The sequence below is a fragment of the Xyrauchen texanus genome, chromosome 2 (assembly GCF_025860055.1).
Source record: "Xyrauchen texanus isolate HMW12.3.18 chromosome 2, RBS_HiC_50CHRs, whole genome shotgun sequence".
NCBI classification, from domain to species: Eukaryota; Metazoa; Chordata; class Actinopteri; order Cypriniformes; family Catostomidae; genus Xyrauchen; species Xyrauchen texanus.
Window position 1 is genome coordinate 46,163,954 of NC_068277.1, and position 21,594 is coordinate 46,185,547.

At 38.9% G+C, this 21,594-nt stretch overlaps 1 protein-coding gene across 2 annotated transcripts in view; it reads left to right on the forward strand.

Annotated features, from left to right (window-relative positions):
- Positions 1 to 244: 244 nt before the first annotated feature.
- Positions 245 to 21,594, forward strand: part of LOC127654835 (probable C-mannosyltransferase DPY19L3) — a 68,162-nt gene continuing 46,812 nt past the window's right edge. The window contains exons 1-8 of one of the 2 annotated variants that reach the window (XM_052142327.1): positions 245 to 321; positions 444 to 545; positions 2,951 to 3,081; positions 13,362 to 13,489; positions 17,366 to 17,456; positions 20,563 to 20,684; positions 20,789 to 20,934; positions 21,312 to 21,435. In XM_052142327.1, coding sequence (XP_051998287.1) covers positions 2,973 to 3,081; positions 13,362 to 13,489; positions 17,366 to 17,456; positions 20,563 to 20,684; positions 20,789 to 20,934; positions 21,312 to 21,435 — 720 coding nt within the window. In that variant the 5' untranslated portion in view covers positions 245 to 321; positions 444 to 545; positions 2,951 to 2,972. Of the gene's footprint in view, positions 322 to 443; positions 546 to 2,950; positions 3,082 to 13,361; positions 13,490 to 16,470; positions 16,823 to 17,365; positions 17,457 to 20,562; positions 20,685 to 20,788; positions 20,935 to 21,311; positions 21,436 to 21,594 lie in introns of those variants that run through there. The other variant, XM_052142316.1, reaches the window with a different exon arrangement.

A 21,594-nucleotide genomic window follows, 5' to 3' on the forward strand; every position in this document is an offset into this window, starting at 1 on the left:
CCATTCGAACATTTCAAAGCAATGACTGGACTTTACACAATATCATGTTCTCAAGTGAAACATAAACGCAGCATATTAAGTTGATTTCATGTGTACAGGTTTTGCAATAGAGCTGCTTCCCTTTTTCAGTGTTGCATTGCCTTGCTGGAGTTTAGTTTCGGTTACCATATAAATTTGATTTTATGCCCTAATGGGTGTGATAGCCATGTGTTCCGGGGCAGGTGTTCAACAAGTAGTGGGACTCTGAAGAGAGTCTTTCAGGGGGGGATGAGGCGCTGGATGAAACAAGGGGAGTGCTCTTGTCCACTTTAAATCCATTCGGTGAGTTATTGAATGCTGTCAATCCACAGAACATTTTAAGGAAACACGGCGTTGAATTAAATAACCGTTCTGTGTCCTAATATAGTGTCTAAACGTTTATTCCTGTTCATTTGACCGTGCAGAGGTTTGTTGTCATGCAGCGCTCACTGGCTAGAGGAGAGTGTCCTTGAGAGAGGAGGAGCAACCGGACATCCGATAAGGAACTACGAGCTCCATTGTACAGGGTGAGAGATGTGTTCAATAGTGTATTTAAATTGGCTTTGTTTTACAGTAAGTGAATACTCACGGGGGACCGCGAGAGATGAGACGGGCAGCAGCTTGCAGGAGACCGAGATCAGCGGCTGATGCGATCTGAGATCTCCTGACATTGTTGCTGAGATGCGAGCAGGAAACGCCGCTGCAAAACAGAGGCCTGCCAATGAATGAATGAATGCACGAAAAAAACGATCGCGGCGTGATGGTTTGTTGTTTTGTTTCGCTGTCCGAGCGATTATTATCTAGTGTGCCCACTTGCGTTGCGTTGTGCCCGACGCTCTCTAGCTTTGAACTTGAGAGTAGTTCGTGAAAGTGTCCTGAAGCAACATGAATACATTTCGACACCGAAATGCATCTCTACATTTCGGTGTCGAAGTGTTTCTAGTGTTTCCAGGATAACGGCAATAGACCATTATATGCTTTGTTCGGTGGATTTGTATCGTTTAATTGCTGGAATATTGCGCTACAATGTGATCGAGATATAGACAGAAACATGCTAACAGTGTGCTGTATTATTTTTCTTTATTGTGGACTGCAGCATTATGTCAACAGATCTGAAATTAGTCTGTGATTGGAAGAATTATTTTATATTTACATAACCACTGTATATTATATTTATTATACCAACTAGATATTATTATTAATATATTTTAATATATTAAATGTGCAGTTATTTGTTTTTCTAATAATAAATAGCAGATGCAATAGATTAAAAGATGTGATTAAGAGTAACAGGTTAAAAATATACAATTTATGGTCTTATATGATGTAGCCTGTTATGTTTATTTGACCTGCGTTTGGTATAGTAAGAAGAAAACTCTATGCTTTCGCACAATATATTTATTATCCAGGGCCGGCCCTAGCAGTTTGGGGGTACTAAGCAGATTTTCAAAATGTGGGCCCACTACCTACAAACAAAACACACCCAAAATCAATAACTAAGCAAGCAAAAACTGTGCAGATATAATCAATTTAGTTAATCCTTAACACAGTTTGTCACAGCAAAGGTTGTTCTTAAACTACCCATTCCACTTTTTGCTCTGGAAGTGGTGAAAATAACGGCTAGATGAATTGGGAGAAGGGTCAAATGGACTAACTTGTTACCTAATGCAAAACGTTGCCTCTTCAAAACCATTTCAAACGGCAACGGCTTTAAACTTTTATTCCATTATTTCTGTGATTATTTGATTGTTGGTAACATAAAAAGATATTGTAACATTGAAAAGACTGTTTTGAGCAGCTGTTTCATACAACTGCTTCATCCCCTCTCTCCTGGTAAACAGCAATGTGAGTGCAGATTACACACACACACACACACACACACACACACACACACACACACACACTGGTTTAATCGCATGGCTCAGGGACATGATCTTATCATAAGTGCATACTTTACGAGTTCTACTTTTAACGAGTTTTTAAATTAAACGAGTGCAACGTTCGATTTTTCATAGAAATGGCAAATCTGTTAATGTTAAGATTAAGCATTTAGGTTAAATTAAGTGGCACTAACCCGTGTGTATTCTGCAGAGGCAGAGGGATGTGTCCGAAGGTGTTTAATAAGGTTGCTGGGGTTTTCCCCTTTGGCTTGAAAGATCTGTGGACATTCATGGCAGATTGGTTTTCCTGGTCTCATCAGGCAAAATCCCAAATAATTCAAAATCTCGCTACGTGAATTGTGTTGTGTAAAAAGCTTCTCACTCTCCAAAGTTGAACCTAAATTCATATTATCCATTAGGGTAGACAGCCGCCAAATTAAAATGCTGGGATTCAGACGTGTGTTTGAAGCATGAGAAAACCACTCATTGAAAAATAAACAATACAAGGGGCAAATTCTAAACATAATTTTGCACTCTTAAAAGGCACTGCTATTTTTTATGTTAATGCAAACATAGGTCTGATTCAAATGAAGGTTTTAGCTAAAATAATATTTACTACCGCACATACAACATAACTTATGGTACTATCGTATTGACTGTACTACCGTTTAAAAAATACTGTGGCACTGGCAGTATTTTGAAGCTTTAGTATCGCAATACTACCGTAGCACCTGTCTACCATGCAACCCTTATTCAATGTACACTCCACTTTATTAGGTACACCTGTACACCTACTTACACCAGGTGTACAGGTGTACACCTACTTACACCAACCAGCCAATCATGTGGCAGCAGTGCATAAAATCATGCAGATATGGGTCAGGAGCTTCAATAGTAAAGAGTTGTTATCCGAGTTACCGTACCATTTCTGTCAGCTCAAACCAGTCTGGCCATTCTCCGTTGTCCTCTCTCATCAACAAGATGTTTCCGTCTGCAGAACTGCCGCTCATTTTGTCATTATTTTTGAACATGTGTTTGCAATGTCTTATCAGGACTTGAAGCCTGTTTTCCAAGATGACTGCGCTCAGGCAGAGGAAGGGCAGCAAAGGAAAGGAGACAGGGCCCAGCATTCACAACCTAAAGCCAGAGTGTATAGCTGAACCCACAGAGAGGTTCGCAGCAGGTCAGTGCTGTTGGAAAAGTAAATAGAAGTACATTTAAAATCAAGCCTGACAAGATAAATCATTAACATTTATTTTGGCCCACTGCCCTCAATCAAGAGCAAAAATATTTTTGGCCTTTCATTGGAAAAAGTTTGGGCACTACTGTTCTTGATAAACATGATAATTTATAGATATGGATTTCTAGATAACTTTCTAGATAGAATTAGTTTAGATAAAATGAGACCTACACTAGCTAAGAATTATTTAGCAGTTTTCTTATTCTATTATTTCTGAACTTCTGGATTTTTATTTATCTGACAACTTCACCCTATTGTGCATTTGGTGCATTAATACATGTTTCTTGCACAGCTTCCTATAATGAAAAAAACTTAAATTCTTCAACCAGGTTGCCTTGCATTCTAATAAAGAACATATCATTTGTGTTGGAGTACATTTCAAAGTTGAAAAAATCTAATCGTGAATCGAAGTTTGATATTGAGATTTAATTGTTTTGCCATGTCGCCCAACCCTAATAAATAAATATATAAATATATATATATATACACACACACGATCAGCCACATCATTAAAAATACCTGCCTAATATTGTGTTTTTAGGTCCCCTTCGTGTTGCCAAAACAGCGCCAACACGCATCTCAGAATAGCATTCTGAGATGTTATTCTTCTCACCGTGTTGTCCAGAGTGGTTATATGAGCTACCGTAAACGTTGTCAGTTCAAACCAGTTGTGCCATTCTTTGTTGATATCTCTCATCAACAAGGCATTTCCATCTACAGAACTGCCGCTCACTGGATGTTTTTTGTTTTTGGCACCATTCAGAATAAATTCTAGGGACTGTTGTGTGTGAAAATCCCAGGAGATCAGCAGTTACAGAAATACTCAAACCAGCCCGTCTGGCACCAACAATCATGCCATGGTCGAAATCACTGAGATGATTTTATGCACTGCTGCTTCATGATTGGCTGATTAGATAATCGCATGGATGATTGTTGGTGCCAGACAGGCTGGTTTGAGTGTACAAGGGGGACCTACACAATATTAGGTAGGTGGTTTTAATGTTGTGGCTGATCGGTGTATATAGCTCTGGAAAAAGAGACCACTTCAAAATTATCAGTTTCCCTGGATTTACTATTTATAGGTATGTAACATTTATGTTTTATTCTATAAAGTACTGACAACAGTTCCCCCAAATTCCAAATACAAATAATCAAGAGGATCAAGAGGAAGATGGATGGCCACAAGCCATCAAACAAAGCAGAGCTGCAATTTTTGCAAGTGGGATAAAGTCACCCAGCAGCAATGTGAAAGACTGGTAAAGAGCATGCCAAGGTGCATGAAAGCTGTGATTGAAAATCAGGGTTATTCGACCAAATACTGATTTCTGAACTCTTCCTAAGTTAAAACATTAGTATTGTGTTGTTTAAAATATGAATATGAACTTGTTTTCTGTATCTTTTTTGTTATTTTGACCAGTTCAGAATCAGAATCAGAATTAGCTTTATTGCCAAGTATGCTTACACATACAAGGAATTTGTCTAGGTGACAGGAGCTTCCAGTCAACAACAATACAAACAATACCAAAAACAGCAGCAAGACATAGGTAATTAAAAACAAAAAAGAACACAAATAAATAATTATACATATATGTACATACACTCACCTTCATACATACCCACATACACACACGTAGTGCAAATCTAATACAATCTTGTTATATAAAGAACAAAAACCTGTATATTATGTACAGAGCAATGTAAGTAATGGCAGAAGTGGATATGTTGGATAATATAAATTAAAATTAAAGTGTGTATTGCACATAATTATTGCTCAATGGGGCAATTTAATTGTTCATTAGATGGATGGCCTGAGGGAAAAAACTGTTCCTGTGTCTGACGGTTCTGGTGTTCAGAGCTCTGAAGCGCCGGCCAGAAGGCAACAGTTCAAAGAGGTAGTTGGCAGGGTGAGTGGGGTCCAGAGTGATTTTACCAGCCTTTTTCCTCACTCTGGAAGTGTATAGTTCTTGAAGGGGAGGCAGGGGGCAACCAATAATCCTCTCAGCAGACCGAACTGTCCTTTGTAGTCTTCTGATGTCTGATTTCGTAGCTTCACCAAACCAGACAGTTATTGAAGTTCAGAGGAGAGACTCAATGACTGCTGAGTAGAACTGTTTCAGCAGCACTGGTGGCAGGTTGAACTTCCTCAGCTGGCGAAGGAAGTACAACCTCTGCTGGGCCTTTTTCACAATGGAGTCGATGTGTATCTCCCACTTCAGGTCCTGTGAGATGGTAGTGCCCAGGAACCTGAATGACTCCACTGCTGCCACAGTGCTGTTTAGAATGGTGAGGGGGGACAATGTTGGGGTGTTCCTCCTAAAGTCCACAATCATCTCCACTGTTTTGAGCGTGTTCAGCTCCAGGTTGTTTTGACTGCACCAGAAAGCCAGCCGTTCATCCTCCTTTCTATATGCAGACTCATCATCATCTCGGATGAGGCCGATGACAGTGGTGTCGTCTGCAAACTTCAGGAGCCTGACAGAGGGGTCCTTGGTGGTGCAGTCATTGGTGTACAGGGAGAAGAGTAGTGGGGAGAGCACACATCCCTGGGGGGCACCAGTGCTGATGGTACAGGTGGTGGAAGTGAATTTTCCCTGCCTCACAAGCTGCTGCCTGTCCGTCAGAAAGCTGGTAATCCACTGACAGGTAGAGGTGGGAACAGGGAGTTGGTTTAACTTAGTCCGGAGTATATCTGGTATGATTGTGTTGAAAGCCGAGCTGAAGTCCACAAAAGGATCCTTACGTATGTCCCCGGTCTGTCCAGATGTTGCAGGATATGATGCAAACCCATGTTGACTGCATCATCCACAGACCTGTTTGCTCGATAAGCAAATTGAAGGGGGTCCAGAAAGGGTCCAGTGATGTCCTTCAGGTGGGCCAACACCAGTCTCTCAAATGACTTCATGACCACAGATGTCAGGGCGACAGGTCTGTAGTCATTAAGTCCTGTGATTTTAGGTTTCTTAGGGACGTGGATAATAACTGAGCGTTTGAAGCAGCATGGGACTTCACACTGCTCCAGTGATCTATTGAAGATCTGAGTGAAGATGGGGGCCAGTTGGTTAGCACAGGAACGAAGGCAAGCTGGTGAGATGCCATCTGGTCCTGGAGCCTTCCTTGTCCTTTGCTTCCGAAAGACACGGCACACATCGTCCTCACAGATCTTGAGTGCAGGTAGTGTAGCAGGAGGGGGGAGGAGGGGGGTTGCAGGAGGTGTTAATGGTTGTGTGAAATGAAGGTCCGAGTGCATGTGGGGTGTGAAATCGGGCCTTTCAAATCTGCAGTAAAACACATTCAGGTCGTCAGCCAGTCGTTGGTCCACCACAGGGTTGGGGGTAGGAGTCCTGTAATTAGGAAGTTGTTTCAGGCCACTCCACACTGATGCAGGGTCGTTAGCTGAAAACTTGCTTTACAGCTTCTCAGAGTAGCTTCTTTTAGCCACTCTGATTTCCTTATTCAGTGTGTTCCTGGCCTGATTATACAAGACTCTATCCCCACCCCTGTAAGCCTCCTCTTTGGCATGACGAAGCTGTCTGAGTTTTCCTGTGAACCATGGTTTATCATTGTTGAATGACAAAAATGTCCTAGTAGGGATGCACATATCCTCACAGAAACTGATGTATGATGTAACAGTATCTGTGAGCTCGTCCAGGTCTGTAGCTGCAGCTTCAAAAACACTCCAATCAGTGCAGTCAAAGCAGGCTTGGACTATTGAAGCAGAGCTGGAACTACATCTCCTTATAGTCCTTACAACTGGCTTTGATGATTTTAATTTCTGCCTGTAGGTCGGGAGAAGATGAACCAGACAGTGATCAGAGAGTCCCAAAGCTGCACGTGGGACAGAGCGATATGCATCCTTTAATGTTGTATAGCAGTGATCCAATATATTCCTGTCTCTGGTGGGGCATGTAATGTGCTGTCTGTATTTGGGCAGTTCACGTGTGAGATTTGTTTTGTTAAAGTCCCCAAGAATAATAATGACTGAGTCCGGGTATTGTTGTTCTGTGTCTGAGATTTGATCAGCCAGCTGTTGCAGCGCTAAGTTCCCAGACGCGTTTGGAGGAATGTAAACACTCACCAGAATAAACGAAGAAAACTCCTGCGGCGAGTAGAACGGCTTACAGTTAATAAAGAGCGCTTCCAGATTAGGACAGCACATCCTCTTTAGTGTTGTTACATCTGTACACCAACTTTCGTTGATGTAAAAGCATGTTCCACCGCTCTCGTTTTCCCCGTTAACTCCGCGATGCGATCCGCTCTGAACAGCTGGAAGCCCGGCAGATGTAATGCGCTGTCCGGAATGGCTTCACTCAGCCAGGTTTCAGTGAAGCACAGTGCAGCAGAGTTTGAAAAGTCCTTATTAGTATGTGTGAGGAGATGTAGTTTGTCCGTTTTGTTGGGAAGACAGCGGAGATTTGCGAGATGAATGCTCGGCAGTGCTGTTCGAACGCCGCGCTGACGGAGTTTAACCAGCTCGTCTCCCTCGCCTGCGTCTCGTAGCGCATCTAAACAACACAGCAGCGCCTCCAACTAAAATGTCCAGTAAAACGTCAGAATATTGAAAAACTGGGAAAAGATGATCTGGTATATGCTGCTGAATGTTCAGCAGTTCGTCCCTGGTAAAACTGATTGGTAAAAGATTGCTAAACACAGGACAAACTAACAAAAACAACAAAAGAATTGAAGAGCTCCACACCGAGGCGGCCATCTGCGGCGCCATGTTGTATCAGTATCAGTTGTCATTTTCTGCAAATACAACCCTCTAAATGACAATATTTTTATGGGATAAGTGTTGTCAGTACTTTATAGAATAAGATAAAATGCACATTTTTACTCAAACACATACCTATAAATAGTAAATCCAGAAAAAAAATTATCATTTTGCAGTGGTCTATATATATATATATATATATATATATATATATATATATATATATATAACACACACATACACACACACACACACACACACACACACACACACACACACACACACACACACACACACACACACACAGTGGTGGCAAAAAATATTGGCACCCTTGGTAAATATGTGCAAAGAAGGCTGTGAAAAACAAAATCTGCATTGTTAATCCTTTTAATCTTTCGTTCAAATAATTTTGTTTTACTTTCAATTGAAGTAAAACAATTGAATCAGGGTAAATATCTCATTGAATAAATATTTTTCTCCAAAATGCATAAGCCATAATTATTGGCACCCTTTTATACTTTTTGCCACCTCCCTTTGCCAAGATAACAGCTCTGAGTCCTCTTTTATAATGACTAATGAGGTTGGAGAACACGTGGCAAAGGATCTGAGACCATTCCTCCATACAGAATCTCTCCAGATCCTTCAAATCAGAGGTCCATGTTGGTGGACTTTCCTCTTCAGTTCACCCCACAAATTGTTTATGGGGTTCAGGTCAGGAGACTGGGATGGCCAGGGCAGAACCTTGATTTTGTGGTGAGTGAACCATTTTTGTGATGATTGTGATTGTGATGATCATTGTCCTGCTGGAAGATCCAACCAGGGACCATTGTAAGCTTTTGGGCAAAAGCAGCCTGGTTTAGATTTTTTATCTCTTGGTATTTGATAGAGACCGTGATGCCATGTATCCAAACAAGATGTCCAGGACCTCTGGCAGATAAACAGCCCCACAACATTAAAGATCCAGCACCACATTTTACCATGGACATTGGGTACTACTTCATCTATGTGTGCTGCCAAAAAAACATTTTTTTTTCATCTGACCAAAGAACCCAGTCGCATTTGAAGTTCCAGTAGTGTCTGGAAAACTGAAGATGCTCGAGTTTGCTGATGGATGAGAGCAGAAGCTCTTTGTCTTGAAACCCTCCCAAACAACTTGTGGTGATGTAGGTGATGTCTGATTATTTTTTTGGAAACTTCCAGACCCAATACCCAATCAATTTCTACCCAATACCCAATTCTCAAGCTGTGATCCTTGGAGATTCTTTGGCCACTTGAACCATCCTCCTCTCTGTGCTTGGAGACAGTATAGACACACGTCCTATTACAGGCCAATTCTTAAGATATCCAGTTGATTGGAACTTGTTATTTTTTGCCCTAATGGTGGAAATGGGCATTTTCAGTGCTTTAGCTATTTTCTTATAGCTACTTCCCACCCTGTGGGGACCTGGGGTAGAATAGGTCCCCTTGCTGTTCATAAAAGGGGACAATTTGGGCGACTGGTTGGCCGTAAGTTGCGACCGATGTCTGTGGAAGAAGAGACCCTGGCATTTGAGGAATGTGGGCAGTTGCAACTCCCCCAGATCCAACACAATGCTTTGGCTCTAATTTCATATAGGCAGGCAGTTGGAGAGGCCCGATCCAACCAAGCGGCTAGTCATGACATGCCTTGGGAAATTACTGGCATTTAAATCAGCCACAATGACACTTTCCCTGAAGGTGGTGACATAGGGTCAGTCAAACAATTTGAGCTTTTAGCTCTTATTACAAGAGTATATCTTTCTTGTATCCTTGGTGCATATCTGCTGGAGTTCCGTGGCTCTGTGCATCCCCTTGTTGGGCTCTGAGGCAGGTGGGGAGCAAGAATGATTAAATAAAACATAATAAATATGGCAAACAAACAAACTCCAAAAAGACGGATACTAGAACAGAATTTGGATGATGACTTGGATGCTAGATGTGTAAGTGTTCCAAAAAATGAAAATTGGGAGAGATTTATCATTTTAGAATCTCAATCACCTGACATGGCACTAACAAAACTCTGCCCTTTTGCAATACATAAAGGAACTGCAGGAACTGTCAAAGACTTGAAAAAGAGGTCAGGCCAAATTCTGTTTGAATGTGCAAAGAAAGTTCTTGTAGATAATCTAATGTGTGCAAATACTGTGGCTGGTGTTCCTATGAAGGCATCTTTACACCCATACCTAAACTCTAGCAAAGGTATAATACGAACTAGTGAACTACAAGACATGGGAAAGACTGAAGAACTCAGAACTAGCAAAACAAGATGTTACAAGTGTAAAGAGGATTACAATAAATAAAGGAGACCAAATGATAAAGACTGGAACCTATATAATGACATTCAACTATCATCAATTGCCTGAATGGATCTGTTTAGTGTACTTGAGGGTCCCTGTTGACATATACATCCCTAACCCCTATGATGATTCAATTGTCAGAGGTTTGTCATAGCTCCGCTGGAAGCAATCCTATCTGTTACAATTGAGGAGAGGACAGGCATGAAGAAACCTGTTTAAACCATAAAATGCTGAAATTGCTCAGGGAATCACCCGCCCTCATCAAAACACTGTTCTGTATGTATTAAATAAAAATAAATTCAAAGAGTAAAATGTAAAAAATGTGAACTATGCAGAAGCACGCAAAGAGGTGTAAAAGCTCCCAAATTTTAAGTTTGAGAAATTCTTTGCATCTGTAACATTACCAACCAAACACACAGTTGAGTGCCAGACAGATGTGACCTGCTAACAAAAGACAAACCACAGTTAATCAGTAACAAAAACCTACCTTTATCAAAAAAGAAAGCACAAAGCACTCAAACACAAACTGGAGCTAGTGAAGAACCAAATCTGACAATGGAACGTTCCCTAATATCAAAAGGAAAAAAGCCACAACATAGATAATAGATAATTATCAATTATTAAAATAAATAGAACACTGATTAGAATCAATGTTATTTTTTTAATCCTTTAAATCAACAATCATCAAAGACAACCATCAATTATCAAATTCAATAGAATGTTAATTATTATCAAATATAATCATTAATTATTCAAATTAATGGAACATTGATTATAATTAACACTAGCTTATTCATCCTTCAAATTCAAAAATCATCAAAGATAATTTTCAATTTTTAAAATCAATAGAATATTAATAAGGATTAATATAGCCAGGGCACCACTCTGGAATCAGGGACTAATAACCAGACAGTATAACGGTCTCAATATTAGATTTTTCTCTTAAGAAAATTGACGACCGGAGAGCATCAATATTTAAAAGGAAACAACGAAGGCTTGAATCCGAGCACCGGCATCCCCTGCCAGCCTTTGACACGTGTATGCAGTACAAACCAAAACGCTTCTCTTTGAAATATAACAAAGTTTATTGATGGAGTAATATCAATTAATAATCAACACAAAGCAGTCAATAAACTTCTGACATATAACTACAAACTAAACAGTGACATGAATAAATATGGTAACCAAAATAAGCTTATAACACATGAGGAAGGTGTGTGTGTGTCACACAGAATCCATTAAATTAGTGAATTATTTCAAATTCTTAGGCCTTAAATTCTCCTTTATCCCACTTTTGAAGATGTTGAGGAGTTTTTATTTTTATTTTTAAAGTGCTGGCCAATACAAAATGGGGTGTGGACACTACTGTTCTTTAACATCTCTACAGAACATTAATTATATCCCGACTGGATTACGGGAGTATTTTGTATGGTCAGGCAAGGAAGTCATACATCCGAACACTTGACACAATACACCATTAGGGAATACGTCTAGCTCTTGGAGTCTTCAGAGCAAGTCCCATTCAAAGCCTTTATACAGAAGCCGGTGAACCTTCCCTCCAGGTTAGGTGTCTGAAACTGGCCTTACAATATGCAGTCTAACTCAAAGCAAATCTAAGTAACCCAGCCTTTACACCAGTATTCCAACCAGAATGCTCTTATCTGTATGAAGCTAGACCTAAAGCGATCTACCCTTTTGGAATATGGATTAAACCATACTTGGAGAATTTGAACATCAAACTGGACAACATAAGACAGTATAATTTTTGGCCTGTTCCCCCCTGGACCTTGATAAAACAGCAACTATTATTATGGCATTGGCACAACTAAAAAAGGCAGAAACGCTTTCCAATGTGTATCAACAGGAATTCTTGGAACTGAAATTTAGTTTCCCACTCCATTGTACAGTATTCACGGATGGATCCAAAATGGATAACAGTGTGTCAGCAGCAGTAGTAATTGGAGATCAACAATATGGCAAACGTATTCCAGAACAGAGCTCTGTCTTCACATCTGAGGCCCAAGCGCTGCTACTGGTACTGGAAAACTTTCTGAGCAGGGTTGAGGACGAAACGTTTTAATCGCTTCAGACTCAAAGTCTTGCATTCAAGCACTTGAATCCATGGAGACTGATCATCCCATAATCATAAACTTTTTGACTAAAATACATCGATTTCATAAGGATTTCAACATTATCCTCTGTTGGGTGCCGGGACATATTGGTTTGGCAGGAAATTAAAAAGCAGATAATGCAAAAGAGGCATTAAACTTGGAGATCTCTGAATGTCTGATACCACCCTCTGACCTCAGGCAATTAATAAACTCATATCACCAATAAGTGGCAATCAGAATGGAATGAGTGCAACTGCAATAAATTATACTAAATAAATCCCAGGATCCAAAGAAATTATTCTAAAAACGTTAAATCTAGGCATGACCAAATAGTGTTTACCAGATGCCGACTGGGCCATTCAAGATTAACACTGTAACAATGGTGCTGGCAATGACAAAGACGATGACATGAAGACGAAGAACCCAAGTGCAGTTTTATTTACAAACGTGAAATCTTTAGTTTCTTTAGTCTAACCCACTGTGACTGATGATTAATGGAATTCAGCCTGTATGTTAACTCATATTTATACCCCTAGGAAACAGGAAGTCATGGCTGAACAATTTAATGTTCCTAGTCACCCAGGTGTACTAACATTTTTTAAATATGAATGGGAATTTATTTCAGATATATTTTACTCATAAGAATTTCTAAGGGTGTCATAATTGTGGAAAACATGTTTTGTAGAAAAAAAAATGTATTCAATAATGAGATATTTCCCCTCATTCAGTTGTTTTATTTCAATTAAAGGTTAGATTTTTGTGAATTTTTCAAATGAAAGATCAAAAGGACAAATAATGCAGATTATTTTTCACAGCCTTCTTTGCTCATATATATACCGAGGGTGCCAATATATAAATATTTTATCATACTGTAAATATGTGCTTATTTGTTGTGGCAATACAGTGTATCTAATATAAAATGTGCAGCCCTTTTTTAAAGAAGTAAACCATTGCTTGAATTTAACTTAAATTGTGGGCTAATCACATAATGTTTGACTATTGCTCAGTATGTACTGCATGTCTCTTTTCCTGTTTTGCATATGGGTTGTTTATCTGGTATTACTGTAATATTGCTGTGATTCTCTCCAGGTGGTTTCTCATGGTGGGCAATATTGTGTCTAATCACTGGCTTAATAGTGGGAGTTAGTCTAGGCCTGCTGTGCTGCATCTATGTGGCTACACTTCATGAAAATGACCTGTGGTTCTCAAATATAAAGGTAAACTCCAGAGCTTGTGCTTTGTCTTGGCCTGTTTTCTGGTGTGGTCTGGTTTACTTTTGAGAAATGTTTTTTTTAGCCAATATTGAAATGTAATTCTATGTGGTATGTGGGAAAAAAAGGGGCCAAAAGGTTTTTGCAATATGGGTATTCTGAGACACAATGAAGTAACCATTTAATTAGCAGGCTTTGAAGGAAAGACAAAGGTCTTTTGAGTATTCTTAGGCTACATGTAATATAAAGCACAGCTCAGGAATTCTAGATTCATAATTCACAATTTGTGGTTTAGTCAGTTTAGTCATTGATGGTGTTCTCATCTCAAAGTCTCACACGCATTTCCTGTTGAAAAGGATTATTTTCCATATGTGCTGAAAGATTTTTTTTCTTTCTCTCTTTGGCAGTCACATAAACAGTTAGCCAGAGTTTGGGCTGCAGATCATGTTATGACTTCCAGAGCTTAAACAGAAGAAATCACTGTGCCAAAATAGTTCAGTCATGTTCAGTTGAATACATCGTCATGTCTCTGTCCCAGATTGCTCATTAAAATAAAGCAGATCAGGAGTAGCTTAACCCTATATCCCAATCAGTGCATGATTTATAGTCACTCGTTTTGCAATAGATAAAATTTTTTAACAGGACATATACAAAGTTAAATAAAAGCTTAATAATATCACTGTGCACCAAAGCACAACATTTCCATTCGTAATTCATGTAATTTTAACTGTATGGTCTATATGGTCTACACATTCATAAATTGGGGGTTAGGTTTTGTGCATATCTATAAACTTGATTTAATGAATTTCACCTCTTTCTCTCCTTGTTGAACGCTATGCCTCCTCTCGTTCAGTCAGTCAGCAGATTCTCTTACAGGAAGATGATGAGTATAATGTAATCCAGTATTTGCAGGCATTAAAAAATGTCACCAAGTCAGTCTCGTGGTTGAAAATAGAGCTCATTGGCTTCAAAAGGGTGAGACATCAGCGAATGAGAAATATGAGTAAGTGTAAGAAGGTAAATGTAAACGATTAATTCACTTAAAAGATTTGTTCAAAAGACTCACTCATTCACGAATGGAACATCAATAATGCTCTACCAGTTGAGCTACAGGAACTCTGCATCTTTATCATTATTGTATCCTGGATGAGACCCCAATTATATTCATCAAGTGAGGTCACAATAGTGTTTGGTTCGAGTCCACTTTACACCCTGTTTACACCAGATGCGTGTGTCTTGTCACATCAAAAGCAATAGAACCCAATATAAGCAATCATGCTATCTACATTGGAAGCGTCCATCGCAAATGGGTAAATGACAGTAAACGGTTGTTCCGTTCCATTTTGCGCTGCACGCGCTGGCGCTACTTCTGCCAACAATACAAATAAATGGTTTAGAATGTTTGTGTCAACGCCTCCAGTGAAGACAGTCTCAAGCTGCTGCGTTGCTTCAGTGAAAGCGCTAAGTGTAGACAGGGTGCTAGTCGAGTCCGAGTCAAGACCAACTGCCAACTACCTAAGACTCCTTAGGTTAAGAAAACCATTAGTGACAATACACTTAGAATTATAACTAAGGGTTTTCTTAACTTAAGGATTTTCTTGCAACTGGGCCAGAGTCTTTAACCACTCAAGTTTGAGTCCATAGGGGACAGAGTTGGACTCAAGAAAGAATCCATAACAGCTAAGTCGAGTCGAGACCGGAAATTGAATCTGTTCATGAATCTAAATTCTCAACATTAAGCCATTACATCAATATTTAAATGTTTTTTTAACCTTCACAACTAAGATAATGGAGTTAAACCGGAGTGTCAATATCAGGGGCGCAACTATCAGTTTATGGATAGGGCTGCACTCGAGACCAAACTCAAGTCAGAGTCTGACTTTGAGTCAGAGTCTGGGCTCTAGTACCCCAATTTGAGTTCACAAAGTGGATATTTTAATTGGACAGTGTACATGATTTTTTTAATGAGGGGCATTACAGAATGCACTTCAGATATGAACATAAACAGTATGTGAATACATTCTTGTATAGTATACCTTTGTTGGCTGCAGTGGAAAATGGGAAGTACATACACACTGGTTGGTATTTTATGGCTTGCTTATGAGTCATCATATTTAAATCTGCACTCTTGCTTTTGAAAACGTGACTGGTAGCTTCTGAATCATGCTCACAGGGACTGAATTACCAAAGTTTTATTCTCCATATGTTTCTTTAGTTCTCCAGTTGAAGAACACCTCCAGGACTAAGTGAATGTTTGAGGAAGCAAGTGATTTGTTAGCTGGCAAAATAAATTGTTCTGCAAATTAATGGCCTGTTCTGTTTCAGAGCAAAAGCTGTGAGAACACTCACTGGTTTAGCAGCTAATCAACTGTTACTGCAGAAAGAAACTGTACCTCCATTAGAAACTGGCAAATTCTGTTTTTAATTTTTCAGCAGAGGTTTTGTAAATGTTCTCAACTGGAGTTGGTCTTACAGTGTCAATGATGTCCAGGTTTTGCCATGATCTTTGTCGAAAGGCATTTGCAGTCCTGTATATGTGTCTCCTCTGGGATATTGTCCTGCGGCTGAGACAGCTGCCACTGGAAGCTCCAAAATTCATTGTGTGTGAAGACATCTGCTTGACAGTTATAGAACCTCACATTCTTAATTTCAAGCTGGACGTGGTTCTAATTTTAGCACAAATATTGTTTTTTACAAAAGCTCTAAACTATGATCCAGGTGTTTTTTTCATCTTTTTTTTATATTTTTTTCCACTGACTACCAAGAGGTCACCAGTTGTGCTGCCCACATGTCTTCCTTCCTGTCTCAGCCCCTCTCTCTGATCACATGTGAAATGTTCCTGCAGCAGATTGTTGTTTGGTGCCGACTGGAGCTTAGAAATGATCTCATGAGGTTTTGTTTTATTGTTTTAATACGTATGCTATAAAGTTTTTGGGCAAGGAACTCTGGAAAGTCTCGAACAAAAGAGAGAGCTTGTGGTCTTATACAGGCAGAGACAGAAGAACATCTAGGGAAGACAGGGAAGACGTAGGATTATCATTTTTGAGAATGAAGGTTCCTCGCAAAAGGAACAGCAATTTAGATGATAACATAGGTACGACCCAGAATAGGTTGTCTTTGGTAAACCTTGGGGCAAAAAACTATCCAAGGGATTATAAAAATGGGCATGGGGAAAAAGAAGATTGCTTAAAGCTTTTATGGAGTCACATTCCAGGACAAAGCTGTTGGCCGGCTGTTGTCATAGCAGCGGGTTTGCTGTTGGCAGGGGCTGTTGGGATGTTTCATTCATGGTGTGTTTATTCTATACATGAGAACCTACTGTGGTTTTCACACCTTAAGGTAAGCAGAACCAGGATCTGTCTTAATTTATTTTTTCTGCAAGAATGTTGCTAAGAGACATTGTTAAAAGAAGATGTATATGTGTGTCCTTCTGTATCACGACAAGTGGTCTTAGTCATCAGGTCATTCTATTTCCAGCCTGATCTAATTATATAGTCCTCCATTATTGCTTCTTAAAATCAACTCTGTGTCTTTCAGTGTTTCAGAAGAATAGCTTTATGAACAAAATTAAAAGTGTAAAACAAGTCTCCTCAAACTAATTCCAAATTTAATTTGATTCTAATCCATGTGGAATATATGGATCTTTTTTCCGGATGTTGTTTAATTCTAAAAACAAATTCCACTATAAAATCACCCATATTTATGACACCTGTTTTTTTCTCAAGGCTTTTATTAGAACCAAAATCTCTGTTTATGATTGTCAGATAGCTGCTCTGATTTCTTTGTCAGATGGTAAATGTATTTCATTTTAAAAACGTTTACTCATGTTGGGTTTCTTGTCATAGTTCATTTTTACTGAATCTTTCCCTTTTTGCCTGGTAGGAAGTTGAGCGTGAAATCTCTTTCCGGACCGAATGTGGCCTTTATTACTCCTACTACAAACAGATGTTGAAGGCCCCTTCTATTCAGCAAGGTATAGACATTTACTCACATAATGCATGTGCAGCTGATCCCACAAATTGGCAAAACAGATTTACAATTTATATGGTCCCTCTTGCAGCCTGTCATCTTTTTTTATGACCACTGGTGGTTTAAAGTCTTCGGTTTATCTTTTTTATGTAGAAAAGGAAACATTGTTCTGACAATGCAATCTTTCTTTATAATAATGATTTACAATGTTAGAGATATCCAATTACTTCCATAAATATCTATCTTCCCATTTTTGTTCTTTCCTTTATTTATTTGGTTCAGTCAATTTTGTAATGGTACGTTTTTTTAACTGCTCTGTCTGCTTTTTGTTATCACTTATGTAAAATGAGTGATATCAAAAGAATGCATTATTTCGTAATCTAACTGTGTGAGTGTGACCGGTCTCAAAAAATAGAGGACAAAGAGGAAATGCACAACTTTGCTCTAAGTGGTTTCTGGCAAGCTAATTCCCTTACCAGCCCCATTTGGAATGAGTTTCTTTTGTGTTTCTATGCTGAAAAAACATCACAATTAGGTCATTACCCATTGAGACTGAAATGGTTAGAATTGCAGCCGTGCCAACAGCTGTTCTCTAGACACCACTACAATTGGACCTTTGTACATAAGTAGAGTAAAAGCATGTTCCGAGCATTGCTTTTCTATTCAGTAATCATGGAAATCGATTATTGTTGTAGGAAAATCAGCGACTTTGCATATCTCCAACAATAATATGTAGGAAATTGTATAATGGAATTAGCCGCATTTGACCACCATTATAAGAATGGTAAATGAGAAATGATCAGATTAGAAATCTGAATAAAAGATTCTCCACCATTTAAAATGTAATACAACTGGCTCGTTGTATCCGCTGACAAATTATATGTCGGGATAAGGAATTAGCTTAATGAGGGGATTATGATTAATTCATAACTTATTGAAAGAATTCAGGTGTACGTCTAATCACTCGGCCACACTGAGTTGATATGACACATCTGTTAACTCTTTAGAGTAATACTATTCTCATGGCTATTGAAAATAATATCAAAAATATGTTTAAATATGGTTCGAGCTCGGAGCGAGAGTGACGAGATTATTTATCAAAATATACTAGTCAAATTATCTTTGAATATAAACAAGACTTCATTGCTAATCTAAACATATAGAAAAACATGAAAAACAGGTTGGTAAAAAAAACTGAGATGGTCTGTAACAGAGGGTGTTGAACTTTATGGAATCTATAGACAATGCCTAGAGAGCCATCGATGCTTCATTTAGTATACCTCGCTTTGCAATCGGGTTACTCAAATTATTTTAAAGAGACACCAGCACTTTCAGAGAAATTTGGAGATGTACTTGCGTTGCTTTGGTTCTTTGGCTCTTTGTAGAATGTTCTGGTTGTTCCTTCAGTGTTTGACCTCTGTTAAGATAGTGGATTGGAATGATGAGGCAGGACTTTGAAGCAAGGCCTCCTGCAAGGGAGACTCGTGACTCCCCATCACATGTGTGAGTTGTAGCGCAGAGAAAAAAAGAGCTTCATCGAAACTTTACATTCCGAACTTTCCTGGACTCTACATTGTGCGGATCCTGGGCGCAAAAGGGCTAAGACCCATGAGGAAGAGGCAAGAGTGCGCAGAAGAGAGCAAGAGAGAGGAAGTTCATCCTTGGTGGGGAGGTTTTGTTTAGTTGAGGTTGGCTGAACCCCAAAGGTGTCTTGAGCCAATCAGTAGTGTCTTCTGCCGGGCCACATGGTCACCTCCTTCCCTCCTTTTCAAAGTTGATTTACAATCCTTTGTGTAAAGGGCTCTTACAATTCCTATTTGAAAAATACATGTTTTAATCATTAATTTTATATAATGAAATCGGTGCATGACATGACATCTGTTAACATCAACATTCTCTACAAAATACAGGCAAGCATTTCCAAATTAAACCGTTAAATACAGTTATAATTCAGTTAAAATGCATGATACAACTTCCTTCTAATTAGTTTTTTAGTTTTAAACATGAATAATACATTACATATTATGAAAAACATAATTGTCAGGGTAATCATCAGGTTAAACCTTGAATGAGAGATCTAGGCAAATCTGCAGATTATGATTATTGAAACAAGACTTCTCTATAAACTCCAGCTAGTGCAGAATTCAGCAGCACAACTGAACACATTACTCCCATATTACAATCCCTGCATTGGTTCCCAGTTAAATATCACATTGACTTTAAATTCTTCTCCTTACTCACAAGGAACTTAATAATCTTGCCCCTGTATTCTTATTTGACCTTCTTCAAATCCACACTCTTCCTCGCACTTTAAGATCATCTTCTCCACTCACTCTTGTTCTCCCTCAGGGTCTAGAGCCTTTAGACTTGCAGCTCCTTATTTATGGAACGCATTGTCACAGAATGTGCGAAACAGTGAAAATCTTCTGGATTTTAAATCTCACCTTAAGACCCATCGTTTTAGGCAGACTTTTATGTGATTGCTTTTATGCATGTATTAAGTCTGTTCAGGCAGTAATAATGATTAATTGTTGTGTAATGTTATTATTTTGTTGTAATTTGTCCTTGAGTGTCATGTAAGGTGCCTATAAATAAAATGTATAATAATAATAATAATAATAATGGGATTCCGGATAAAAGGACAGTAAAGTAAGTTTTGCGATTGTTTCAAAGTTCCTGGGTTACGATGAGATGCCCTGATATGTGTATACACTTGAAAAGTTCATTTATACATTTGGAGTAATGAGCAGAGCATTAGATTTGTGTCCTGATAAAAAGATAATACAAAGGGATAATTTTCAAAGAAAGACAGTTTGCAAGTTCTCTCTTGTCTTGTTCTGTGATTTAGCATGTGACACAGGAAATGTCTCATGGTGGTCATTCCATATATAATTGTAAGTGTTTGTGTGTTACTGAATGAAAGGATTTTCTTTTGAAATTTCTGGCATGGGGGTTTCTTCAGAAGAGTAGTCTCTTTGCATGTTAGCATTGAACACGTGTATTGCATGTTCATTATATCTTGGTCATAATCAGTACAAATAATACTATTTTTGTTTTTATTTCAGAGTAAATATTGTGCAAAGTTTATCGCTAGATTTGTGTGTTCACAGGTCTGTATGAGCTTATCCATGACAACACTACTGAATCCAAGAGGACAATAAACATTCTACAGCGCATGAATATCTACCAAGAAGTGTTCCTTAGTATTTTGTACAAAATACTGCCCATCCAGGTATTCAATTACTTCTATTGTCTTCGTTTGATGTATAGATTATCTTGAGCTTCTTACAAAATCATTTTATTTACCTTCATGCTGTGTGTATGTGTGTTTTGCAGACCTACTTGGAGCCAATTTATTTCTATATCTACACAGTGTTTGCTTTGCAGGCTGTGTATGTCATCGCCCTCTTTATCACTAGCTGGTTACTCAGTGACTCCTGGCTGGCTGGTGCCCTCACTGGTGTCTGGTATATTCTCAACAGGTATAAAGAGATTATACGTTTTCATACAAACAAAACTAACCTTTGCAGTTCATCCATCTAGAAGTAAACATATGCAAATGGTTATTGTTATGAAGGTAGCATCTGAATTCAAATGAGTGTGAAAGCTGATACGCTTTTCCAAAATGTGAATTTAGTCTCTTAAGGGCGGCATGAGATGCAATTTGTTATTTTGAGGGTTCTTCTAAACAATGAATCATGCCGCAGGCCAATTTATTTGACATTCTCCCTCGAGCAACCTCAATTTTGCTCTCTTTCAATATCTGAAACAAACGCCTTATCCAAGTTTGATGTATTTTCTCACACCACAAGTCTGTGTTTTCAGTGTTTAATTATGTTTCTTGATGGTTTGTGTACAGAGTGGACACCACACGTGTGGAGTTTACCATCTCGTTAAGGGAGAACTGGTCTTTACCTTTCTTCGCTCTTCAGGTGGCAGCCATAACCTGCTATCTGAGGCCTCATCTAAAACCTATTCACCAGGTATTCCCTTGTCCTGTAAAATTTTGATGATGTCTAATTCAGTTGCCTATATCAAATTATTCAGAAATTGTTTCTCTAAATTTCTAAACTTTTCAAAAACGCTCTCCCTAGGGCTGTTGCGGTGTTTTACTGCCTGTGAATGGTGTTGTACGGTGAAGG